Here is a 12,112-nt window from a genome sequence, read left to right as displayed (position 1 = left end):
TCTTCCACTTTGTTGCTATACTGAAGGCCTCTGATTGTTTGTGACCTTTTGTTTCAGGGTCACAATGTTGTCTTGATATCAAATCATCAGACTGAAGCAGATCCAGCTATTATTTCATTGTTGCTTGAAAAGACAAATCCATATATTGCTGAAAACATGGTAGGCCTATTTCTTTTCGATATACGTCTGCAGTGTTCAGCTAAAATTTTGAGGGGATTTAGTAAGTGCTGCTGTGTTGGCATAAACGAGTGTCTTTTCTGGCTTGCAGATCTATGTGGCAGGGGATAGAGTTATTGCGGACCCTCTTTGCAAGCCCTTCAGCATTGGAAGGTTCCAATATAATTTTCCTTGCAATTTATTGGATTGTATATCTTATTATTTAACAAAGTTGCCTCAGTTTACAAATGATTATGCAGGAATCTTATCTGTGTTTATTCGAAAAAGCACATGCTCGATATTCCTGAGCTTGCAGAAACGAAAAGGAAAGCAAACACACGAAGTTTAAAGGAGATGGCTGTACTTTTAAGGTACCTATACCATTGGTAGCAGCTATCAGAAAAAAAACTGGTTTTCTGTGCTCTGTTTTACCTGCCATAGTCGTGGATTCTAAATATCTTAAATCTATAGTGTCTTTTAAGCCTCAAAACGTTCTCTATTTTCCATTTTTATATTTTCATCAGCGATAAATTTTACGTAGGGGTGGGTCGCAACTAATATGGATTGCACCCAGTGGTGGCAGGGACCGACCGGATCCATCGACTGGAGAATGGTACCCAGTAAGTTCTCTTTACCTTGAATAAAGACAAATGTGCAGGCATATGCATATCTAGTTTATCGTTTCAGTAGAGGACTTTGACCATTTCATTCTAGAAACTTTGTTGATTGTTCCCCTTCACACATTATCTTTGGACTTCTCCTTTTTGTACATCTCCTTTTAAACAAAATTTCTTAAAATAAGAAAAGAATCAACAAAAGCGTATTCTATACTCCATTATTAACACTTTAGTCATCATTTCCTACTTGTGTTTTCAAATCTCTTTTAGTCCATTTTATGTCTTTGTAATTGTTATATTCAAATTTTTTATAAGATCAAAGTAGTTCGTACTGATATGAGAAGATCAGGCACCCTTTGATGCTTCTTCAGTGGACAACATGAGAAGGCTCATTCACCACTCGGGTGTTCCTGGTCATTTGTATCCCCTTGCTTTATTATGTTACGACATCATGCCGCCTCCTTCACAGGTATATTTATCCCTTTTATTCATTTGTATCCCCTTGCTTTACTCATTTTTAATATGATTCTCTTCTCATATATTAACTCTTTTGCCCTCTTCCAGGTAGAAATCGAAATTGGAGAAAAAAGAGTGATTTCCTTTAGTGGGGCGGGTTTGTCTGTGGGTCCTGAAATCAGCTTCGATGGAATTACTACTGCTACCCGTGAAAATCCTGATGAGGTCTGTCTGATCTTTAAATTTTTAAAGAGCGCGTGATAGTAAAATATTGTGCTAGATATACACATTTCGGTTCCAACAAAGTGAATACACTCTTAAATCTAAAAGAGAGTGGAGAGATTGGAAATACATAATTTTCTTTCGAAGCTTCAAGCTTATTGTTGGATTTTTTCGGCTAAATTATAAAAAAATACCCTTGATTTTTTCATTTTGTTTGAAAAATACCCTTATCCTTCAAAATTTGCAACTTTACCTTTGACCTTTCATAAATGTTTCAAAGTTACCTTTGGAGTTAAAATTCATTAGATTGTTTGATGAAAATTGGGAGTGACCTAGAACAATAATTTGGGTTGTCACACTATTCCAGGTCCCAATTTTCGTTCAACATTCTAAGTGATTTCTACTCCAAAGGTAATTTTAAAATATTTAAGAAAGGTCATGAGTAATATTACGACTTTGGAAAGAATATGAGTGTTTTAAACCATCATGTTTGGATTGGCTTAGTGTTAAAAAAAGGTCATAGGTTTAATAAAGGACTCAGAGGGAATGAGTTCAATCCATGACGATCACCTTCTTAGGATTTAATATCCTACGAGTCTCTTAGCACCCAAATGTTGTTGGGTTATGTGGCTTGTTCTGTGAGATTAGTCAAGTTGTGCATAAGCTAAGACATTCTCAGATATATATATTTTTGAAAAAGAAGAATAGGGGTGTTTTGAAACACAGGCAAAGTGGATTATTTTTATAATTTAACCTTGTTTTCTCTATACAAAACCGTGGCAATGGAGAGTTGAGTGACTTCAATGTGAATAACTGAAGATCCCAAGAAATTAGCCCTATTGCACTTAATTTGAAAGGGAAGTACATCAACTTTGCACAAGCTGTCTTGTTGATGAGATCATGTTGGAATTTTTGAAAGACTGAAACATTCTTAAAATCTGATTGTCAAGTCAGATCTTCTCTTAAATATTTTACTCATTGCTTCAAGTATTCAAATTATTGATTTTTCCTTCCTTAGGTTGATACTAAGTACTTTCAATTGAAATATAAATGATTTGTCAAGAAGTTTATATCAAGTAATACATTGTACAAATGTCTACCAATCGAGAATATGATGAGCCATAAGCAAATGTTTTCAAGTTCCATTTATTGTGTTTTTCGTGATGTTGAAAGATCAATATTATTTTGGGTTTGTTTCTCACCGAACTGGCTGCTTCCTTTAGCAGGCTAGGGAGGCATACTCGAAGGCACTATTTGATTCTGTGGCCATGCAGTACAATGTTCTCAAAGCTGCTATCGACAGCAAACAAGGTCTAGGAGCATCAACTGCGGATATCTCTTTGTCACAACCTTGGATCTAATCAGTTGGAATCATTTTTCACGTTCAATTCATTTGATAATCAGGTATACCTCAAATTCTTATTTCAAAAAACACAATTGAATATACTACTCATATTTGCCTGGTAATCGATAGAAAAGCCGCCAACATTATTGATGTTTATGGTATGATTATGTCGACGTATGAACTAATACTATATTTGTAACTATGGAAACTATCATTTGAAAGCCAATTTGTGTATAACTCACTAGATTAGCCGATAGTAAGAAATCTAGATGTCCAAAGTTACCACGAGAATTTAGAGAGACTAACCTCAATATGGATTTTTGTACAATTTATCATCCCATCTTTTACCAAGTGCAGGGTCAGGACATAATTTGACAGTCTCACAACTCACAAACGCCACTGGCCATTCGTTTCATGCATGAACCGTAAAAGGAATCGATTCTTTCACTCATCGATGTCTCAAGGGAATTTTGCCAATTTACAGGCCTATCCCTACCCCAAGCATGTGCATTTCAATAGACATAGAAACTGCCTCAAATACTTGGCCTCGCTTGGTAATGTACAGATCTTTTATATCATTTAGAAAAAGGACACACTGGTTATTCGTACTATTTCTAAAGTGTATATGTTTTCACTACCATTATAAACTTCATGAATTAGTATGCTCAATTTGTACCATGTCTTCTCTTTCTGTTGATACCTTTCAATATAGAACAATAATTTTACTCAAATTCATTCCCGTTTGTATGATACAAAATTGTCCTTTTTGTTTTGTCCTCTGAATAGAAAAAAGGAAATTGTTACCCTTTCTGTTTCAGCAAAATGACTAGGGTTTTTCGTGTTAGAATCCGAATGAATATAGCAATGTGACAAAACTTGTTACCAAAATTCTTGAGAAATTATTCAATAAGATTATTACAATAGGTTACCATTAGACAATTGTATTGTGGTGGTTTTGTTAAGTAGACAAGTCACCCATCTATTTAATACTAGTTAAAATCTAAGATGGTACAATCTTCATCTCTAGACTTTCCGTTAAATTTCAACTAACATGGAGAAAGTTTTAGTCTTTTATGTAATATTTCGACAATTAGGGCATGGAATGACGCATTTCCAATGGCAATATAAGGTTGACGGTGGAAATATATTGACTTTTTTGGAGCAATCTTAAAGGCCTTCAATCATTCTAACAAAATATTTCAAAATATAGACTATCACTTCGACTAGGAGGGAGGTAATATGTTTGAATGTCACTTCTATATATTGTTCAACTAAAAAAAGCTTACCTTAAAAATTTCTAGATTTCAGTAGGCTATTACATTATTCGATTCATCTTTATGCCTCACAAGCAAACATAATATGATGATTATTGCACATGTAATAACGATAATAAAGCTAAGGTAAAAAAAATCATAAATATACTTAACAATAACAAAACATATTTGGTACATTCCTATATAATTGATAAAGCAACATTTTTTGTCCTAAATAATGTTCCATAGCCATTGTTTGTTAATTAAAATAAAAAGCAATAGACTTGCTCAAGCCGACTCTTTGAACATGAAATATATACAAAATCTAACCAACTTCATTTTGAATATTTATTTCCAAAATACTATTCTAACCAATTCATTTAATTATAAATAGCAGAAACGAAAAGTCAAATAAAAAAATTTATTGAGGTTGGAAAAAGAAAAAAAGAAAACACACTTTATTTTTTTCAAAATCGCATATTACTTGATGGGCCATGATTAGGTGTTTTTTATTTAGCCTGTTGTGTGTGTATGTTTCCATTAATATTAAAATAATTTTTTTTCCCGGACGGAAGAAAATTAACTACCTTATTTATAAATATAACAAAATGTCACTATCTATCAGTGAGACACTAATGTCAAACATCTATCTGTGATTATCACCGATAGAAATGACATTTTGATATATTTAAAAATATTTTCAGTAGTTTTCTCATTTAAAATAATCATCCTTTTTAATATTTTTTTTAAACAACCAATATAAAGAATAAACAAAACATAATTCAAATATTATCAAGATGATAGCAAACGCTCGATAAGAATCTTTCCAGACCAAAGAATTTCTTGAAGAGAAAGCTAAAATTGCCAAATAATGAATAACTTTGTAAACTCGAAATATTCGCATAGGCAACAAGAGAAGAACCTCATAATAATATATATATATATATATATTAAAAAAACTTCAATCAGGTCTGGATCAAAATCATTAAACAGATTCAATACTTCAAACGAATCCAATTCTATAATCGAAGGATTTCTACCCTTCCAAAACAAACTGTGAGCGTTTAAACCTCCAATGAAAATTATTTTCATATTATGTGATCTAAGCCTGCAAATCCTGAAAATAATATTTGTATATTCTTATTATATCTAGACTTTTTTAATTTTAAAATTAAGAATTATGTTAAATAAAGATTAAACCATTTAAGTATACACTATGTCATTTTATAAATTCAACTCATATTTTCAAAAAAAAAAAAAAAAAGAAATAAAATATATATTGTGTAATGAATAATAAATTATTTAATATTATAAAATAATAATCATACATAAAACATGTTCATGAATAAATTAATAATAATTTATCATAAGTACAAGCTAATTTTATGATTTATAAATATGATATCAAAGACAATTAAAATAATTATTTAAATTATTTATGAAATCTACTCACAAACACATTTGAAAGTCGGAAATATTATTCTATTTTCATTAAATTCTTTGTTTTAAAATTTATGTATGTTTTTCATATTCCTTCCTAAACATGGCCATAATTATTGAAAGAAATGGACATTTATCCAAATTCAAAGTCACACCAAATACTTTCACTTTGAATGCCTAAAGAAAACACTTCCACATTTGAAGGAAATGTCAATATCAAACCTTGTCCACGTGGGTTGGGGTAATCAATCATAGGAACATGGTACAACTGTCCTAATCATTTACATCCCCTTATCCAATATATCCACATGGCCTTGTTGATAGGACAAGCAAGGCCAAACAAAAATCATCTATTTTGGTGCATCAAATATAATTCAATAAAATATTATCACGTAATAGAAATAAATTTTGTTACAAATAGAGTTTGACTGGTTGAAGTTGAGAATAAGGTACATAAATTTTGTTTGTTTATTGACATAAAAATAGGTGCAATCCAAGCCATACTTAAATATTTTATATACTGTATGAAGGTGAGAATATTATTAAAAATTAAACCAATAGATTTATATTATTGTTTTATTGAACACAACATACATACACAAAGTTGACAGAATAAACAAAGTAAAGAATACTTTTTCTTTAATCTCTATAATGAATCTGTGAACACACACGTTATTACATGCTAGATTGGTCATTCAGGGAAACAGTAGGGTTCCTGCTGCGTCGTCTCGAGCGACGGCGATGGCTTCCGCCGAACTTCAACCTTCCGGTATCCTTAAAACGCTTTTGCTCGGTCGGACTAATGACACATTCTGGAGGTGGGACAGGGTATCGGAGTGTATCGTAACAATACGAGTAGTACATATAATGCTGGCGAAAGTTGCGCATGGCAGCACGACGCTCGGGCGTTACGGTGGCAAAGTCTTGGGCGTTGAGGCGGACATTGACGTCGGTACAGTCGGAGGGTTCTAGAACCTCCTGGATGGGATCAGAAGCGCAGCCTTCTAAAACAAGGTCCTTGAATTCAGAAACAAAGGGTGCATATTTATAGTTTACTTTGTATTTGCCACCTGAGGTAGCCCAATTGCTAGCATCCCAAATTGTGGCATATAAAGACATTGGCTTTGAAGGGTAATCTCCACCCATTGCTTCATTTCTCACCACTTCTCTAATGGGAACTTCATCAATGTAAAATCTACAAAGTCCCAAAAAGAGGAGAATTAAAATTTTAAGAGTATTCAAATACATAGAAATAAAAGGTTATAAAACAACATATAAACTCTTTCTACTTTCAATAAATTTTAAATTTAGTCTGTCAAAGATAATTGAAAGATAATAATAATAATTTTTATGCAAGAAAATATAGTATGTAAATATATTTTCAAAATTTATGGTACAAATACTAATAGATAACAAAATGTTTTCCTTTTTTCTGCCAATGAGGGCTAAATTTAAAATTTATTGAAAGTACATGGAGAAACTAAAATGGTATTTTAACCCAAATAAAATCAAACAAGTGCAAACTTAATTGGTAATCAGGTCCTATTTGCACGTCCCAACACGTGGTTCAATGATAATTGTATGTGCCCCTCTTGAGGGAGAAGTTTAAATTCTCATACCTCACATTTGTTATTTGAAAAAAAATGGTACTATTTGTACGTAGAATAATTTATTGATTTCTAAGTTACAAAGGTTGTTTTCAGCTAGTATTTTGTTGGGAAAAATAAAGTTTTGCAAGTATATTTGAAGTTTCAACAAAATTTTACTGACAAATTTGGTAAGACTGTACCTTCCATATGACAAATTTTTATTAACAATTACTTGGACTTTAAAAAAATAGGTATAACCTAGGCAGTAACTACGTTTTCCTCAATCAGTAAATATAGTAATTCCTTTAAACTTATAACGGTAGCAAAAATTAAAAAAAAAAAAAAAAAAATGGTTGTGATATGGATACAAAAGTAATTCAAAACAACCATAACCTAATATCATAAGGAAAGGACCCATGCTTCAAGAGAGGGAAAGAAGAGAAAATGATTAAAAAAAAATGGGGAAGAAAATTAATGAAATAGAAATCAAGAGTCAAATAAAAAAGGTGGACAACCCTAAACAAAAATTCTTATCCAAATCTTTAAGAGTAAGCAAAGCCAATGAATCACATGGATGTATGTGTAGTGAATGGTTAGTGTTTACTTTGCCATGTGATCCAAATTGTAGCTTTGTTCACAAGTTTTCTTTAGGCCTTTCACTATAAAGAACAAAAAGTAGTTTTTGGAAGTTTGGAAAGCCTAACTTTGACTTTGTGTGCTTATGCAGTACTTCCCACTATTTTCACTTTTCCTTTTCATTTAAATCATATGGAATAGAAAGCACACAGTTTTGATTTCTAGAACAAAAGATTGAATAATAATAATAATAATAATAATAATAATAATAATAATAATAATAATAATAATAATAATAATAATAATAATAGAAGGAACTACTTAATTGGTTAAAATACTATTTTGGTCTCTATACTTGAAAGTTTGTTCAATCTCAATCCCTACACTTTCAATAAATCTTAAATTTAGTCCTTAATGTTAATTTATTCTTGATTTTTTTTATGTAATCTATTAGCAATTTTACTATAAAATTTAGAAATAAATTCACATATTATATTCAAAGAAAATTTATTATTTAACCAATTATAATAAAAATTAATTTTGAAGGATTAAATTTAAAATTTTTTAAAAATAGAAAGACTAGAATTGGACAATTGTAAGTAGAAAGACTAAAATTGAACAAATTGAAAAGTATAAAACCTTTCACCTAAATAAAAAAAAAAAAGCACTATTCGTAAATTCACGATTCTAAAAGGAATTTGACTTCTTTTATTCCTAAAACGATTCCTTGACCTATGATTTCCGTTAAAAAGAAATGACACGGAAAGCATAAGAATAATATCTCTTTTTTGTTTTTTTAATAAATAATTGCTTAAATTTACTGTCTTTTGCTGAAATTTTGTTCTAGAAAAACAGTTTAAAGTTAGAATTTTTAATTTATAATTTAGGTAAGATATCATTAGGGAGAGGAATATAGAACCCAAAAAAAAAAAAAAAAAAACAAACTTTATAGCAAAAAAAAGTTTCAAAGGTGCTTATAAAATCTAAATATTTTTTAGATTTTCCTATTTATAAGAATTTTCCATAAATAATAAATCATTAGAGTGTCAATTATTTTTATATTTAAAAAGTAGAAAACTAAAATATGATTCGTCATTCTTCTCACTCACCATTCCTAAAAGAAAAACTGAAATGGTGAAATTCCTGAAGGAAAGGATTTAAGAAAGGAAAAACTGAAAATGACCAGAAAAAAAAGATGATATATATATATATATATATATATATATAAAATAAAGTCGTATCTATTTAATTCATTAATGGCCACTCAATTCATGGTGGAATCAAACCAACCCATCGCCTTCCATCAATTCCCACACGCAATCTAACTTTTCCAATTCCCATTATTATTCGTAAATTTTGCCAAAACTTAATCCATCTGTATCAAATAAAATTGATTTAAATACTACTTTGATTCTTATATTTTTAATTTTGATTTATTTTGAACTTCATACTTCAAAATATTCATTTTAGTTCTAACTTTGATTCATTTTAATCTCTATATTTTTCAAAAAATTCATTTTAGTCCTTGTACTTCAAAAACTAAGGATCCAAATGGTCATCTTTTAAAAGTTCAAGATCCAAATGAATAAAAGTTAAAAATACCGGATCAAAATGAACATTTTGAAAAGACAAAAACTAAAATGAATCAATGTTAAAAAGTATAAAGACCAAAATAAACATTTTAAAAGTACAAATATCAAAATAAACTAAAATCAATTTATAATTAAATATATAATTTAACATATATATAATATATCTATATTTTCAATTGATTATAATCTGTAGGTTAGAACTTAGAATACCTTTCAAATTTTGAATAAGTTTCAATTATGCTTCTATATTGTGAAATTTTCATTTTTACCCCAAAAATTAGAAATTTGTTCAAGGAAAAAAACTCTTAAATTTTGAAATTGTTTTAGAAATATTATTTTCTATTAAAATAAATGATGAAAATTGATGTGGCAACTAATGAATAAAAATGAGAAGACTTGATATTATTTACAACTATCTAAAAAATTACTATCTTTTTCCCAATTTTTTATCCCAAAAGATAACAATAAAATCATTTACCTAATCAATTTTTATACATCACTTATCACATGAATTTACGTGATTTATTGTAGGATGATGTCACATATGCCTCCAATTTTTTACATATGAATTGTTGCATCAATTTTTAACTTATTTTAATGAAAAAACTAATACCATTTAGATAAAAATAAAAATTTATCATTTTGGTCTCTATATATTGAGGTTTATTCAATTTTAATCCATGTACTTTCAAATATCTAATATTTGTTCTTATACTTTACTAAATTTTTAATTAGTCTCTCAAAGTTAATTTGTATTAAAAAATAACGATATTAGTTTTCATAAAGAAAATATAATAGATGAATATATTTTTTAATTTAAGATTTCTTAAAAGTATAGGGTAGAATTAGTTTTAAAAATACAAAAATAGAGTTAAAAAGGAAAAACCAAAAACGTACACGAAAAAGGTAATTTAGTATTTAGAAAGTTTTATAGAGATACTTACATAACATTATGAGCGGTCCAAAGAATACTATATCGGTGGAATTCCTTGGTCGGGTCGAACCAAAGCCGGTAGCGTTCCTCCCGCCCCCGGTTCGTGCTTCCGTTTCCGTACAGATTTGTCTGAAACCTCCATGGCTTCCCTTCAATGTTCCCTAAAAACTCGAAGTCCAATTCGTCGTGATTCTTCTCAAACACGTCACCGTTTGAGGTCTGTTATGACGGAACATGAACCAAAATTTCAACCACCGTAATCATGGAGGATGACGAATTAGGATGAAATTTGCAAGAAAAATTGTGTATACTCATTCAATTTCCTTAACAGTGTTCTTGTTTCGTTTCTTTTTGAATCTGAAATCGAATCAAGTTTCTCTGTTTGATTAATTAATTTCATTCAACGGTTACGAGTTACGACTCCTGTTTGACTGAAATTTTCCTATAGAAAATTTGATTTCAACATTTACGGCGGCGCTTAAATTTTTAATTTTCCTCAGCAAACGAACAATTAGGGCAGAATTAAACAATAACTTCATTCGCTCGATTTCGATACTTACATAGAAAGCTACAACGATGCCGGCGGTGTAATCGGACGGCAATTTGATTCTAGCGCTAAAGAATCCATGATTATACATCTTCGACGAGATGAATCCAGAGCCTGAGAAGAAATTCACTCAAAGAAGAATTAAACCGCGGAAATTCAAACATGTATTCTCTCATAAACTGAGCGATTCCGAAAACATACCGGTGAAGCGATCCAGGAGAAGACGAACGGATTTTCCATCGGGAGAACGAACAAGGTTACCGTCGCCGAATAGAGGCGAATAACCTTCATTGAAACGGATTGTAGTAACATTGAAAGAAGCATCTGCAATGAAATTACAGAAACAGAAGATCATCAACGTCAGAAGAAGAAACAGATTCGGAAAACTTCCGCCATTGCTACAGAACCAAACATCCATATTCTCTCTATCTCTCTCTCTCTGTATATATATATTTCGTCTCTGGTTCTGTATATATACAATAAATATTTTTTTGTATATATACAGAAAATCTTGACAAGAATTAGAGGAAGATGAAGAGATGAGAGGTTTGAAATTGAATGCTTAATTATGTCTAAGAGAGAGAGGAAAAGAGAAGAAGAAGGGTTGAATTTGGCTAAAGGAGTTTCTGATGTGTTTCTTTTTCCTTTTTTGAAAGATGAAATGACGGAATTGCCCTTTGTTACTGACGATATTTCGGGAGAGCCACTATTTTCGTGAGATGGATTTGAGGTTGGCTCCTCTTATCCTTTATTCAAACAAGAAAAATAATTTAGAGGGGAAAAAAATTATTTTGGTCATTTTAGGTTTAATTTCTATTTAATTTTTTTTATAAAAATAGTACACTTTTATCCATAATTTTTTAAGTATATTTTTTAGGGATGTTTTTATATATAGCAAAATGACCCATTTATTTACAAATATAACAAAATGACAAAAAGTTTTCTTAGTAATTTTGCTACTTAAAATAATTTCTCTTTGATATCTGAATTTTGATATGTTACATTGAATTTTGAGTTCAATTTTAATTTAATCTCTATGGTGTTAAGAAGTTACCTTGATTTTCTTTTTAAAATATACACTTTCAATCTTTCATGTTAATGTTTATTAGTTAATTTAAAAAAATTAAATTAGTTTTCACTAATTTTCCTTTAAAAAAATTCACCTCACAACCATTTTAAATTAATTAATTAAAAGTTAATATAAAATATCAAAGTGAATCTTTGTAAAAACTCGAAGGTAACAATGTTAGGTATTAAAAGTTAGAGACCAAATAAAAGCTAACTCAAAACTCAAAAATAAAAATATACACTTTAAAACTTAAAAACTAAACATAAACTAACTCAAAACCTATAAGTATAGAGTGTGACATTTTGAATTTAAAAAC

The 12,112-nt window shown here is 29.9% G+C and overlaps 2 protein-coding genes across 2 annotated transcripts; one reads left to right on the top strand and one right to left on the bottom strand.

The window, feature by feature from the left end:
* Positions 1-24: 24 nt before the first annotated feature.
* Positions 25-3,527, top strand: LOC150030494 (glycerol-3-phosphate acyltransferase, chloroplastic-like). Its single transcript, XM_090309518.1, has 8 exons — positions 25-159; positions 269-330; positions 417-527; positions 698-776; positions 1,123-1,242; positions 1,338-1,454; positions 2,678-2,855; positions 3,154-3,527. The coding sequence occupies exons 1-7, from the start codon at positions 157-159 to the stop codon at positions 2,810-2,812; spliced, it is 627 nt and encodes a 208-aa protein (XP_090165644.1). The 5' UTR covers positions 25-156; the 3' UTR covers positions 2,813-2,855; positions 3,154-3,527.
* A 2,473-nt stretch (positions 3,528-6,000) lies between these two features.
* Positions 6,001-11,467, bottom strand: LOC120077466 (putative xyloglucan endotransglucosylase/hydrolase protein 30). The gene is made up of 4 exons (XM_039031344.2): positions 10,929-11,467; positions 10,741-10,841; positions 10,191-10,399; positions 6,001-6,684 (listed from the first exon to the last, which is right to left on the bottom strand). The coding sequence occupies exons 1-4, from the start codon at positions 11,143-11,145 to the stop codon at positions 6,165-6,167; spliced, it is 1,047 nt and encodes a 348-aa protein (XP_038887272.1). The 5' UTR covers positions 11,146-11,467; the 3' UTR covers positions 6,001-6,164.
* Between the last annotated feature and the right edge of the window lie 645 nt (positions 11,468-12,112).

Source organism: Benincasa hispida, unplaced genomic scaffold, assembly GCF_027475165.1.
Source record: "Benincasa hispida cultivar pf3 unplaced genomic scaffold, pf3_genome.v1.1 HicScf1848, whole genome shotgun sequence".
NCBI lineage: Eukaryota > Viridiplantae > Streptophyta > Magnoliopsida > Cucurbitales > Cucurbitaceae > Benincasa > Benincasa hispida.
The sequence above is the reverse complement of the archived record's forward strand: the minus strand, read 5'-3'. Positions and strand labels throughout refer to the sequence as shown.

Bases quoted from the DNA above. Each gene is read 5' to 3' on its own strand.
- LOC120077466 (XM_039031344.2), bottom strand. From the start codon at position 11,145: ATGGATGTTTGGTTCTGTAGCAATGGCGGAAGTTTTCCGAATCTGTTT. The intron at 10,842-10,928 runs GTATGTTTTCGG...ATTTCTTCTCAG, and splicing joins TCTCCTGGATCGCTTCACCG to GCTCTGGATTCATCTCGTCG. The intron at 6,685-10,190 runs GTAAGTATCTCT...GGGACTTTGTAG, and splicing joins TGGACCGCTCATAATGTTAT to ATTTTACATTGATGAAGTTC.
- LOC150030494 (XM_090309518.1), top strand. The intron at 528-697 runs GTACCTATACCA...AATTTTACGTAG, and splicing joins GAGATGGCTGTACTTTTAAG to GGGTGGGTCGCAACTAATAT. The intron at 1,455-2,677 runs GTCTGTCTGATC...TTCCTTTAGCAG, and splicing joins CCCGTGAAAATCCTGATGAG to GCTAGGGAGGCATACTCGAA.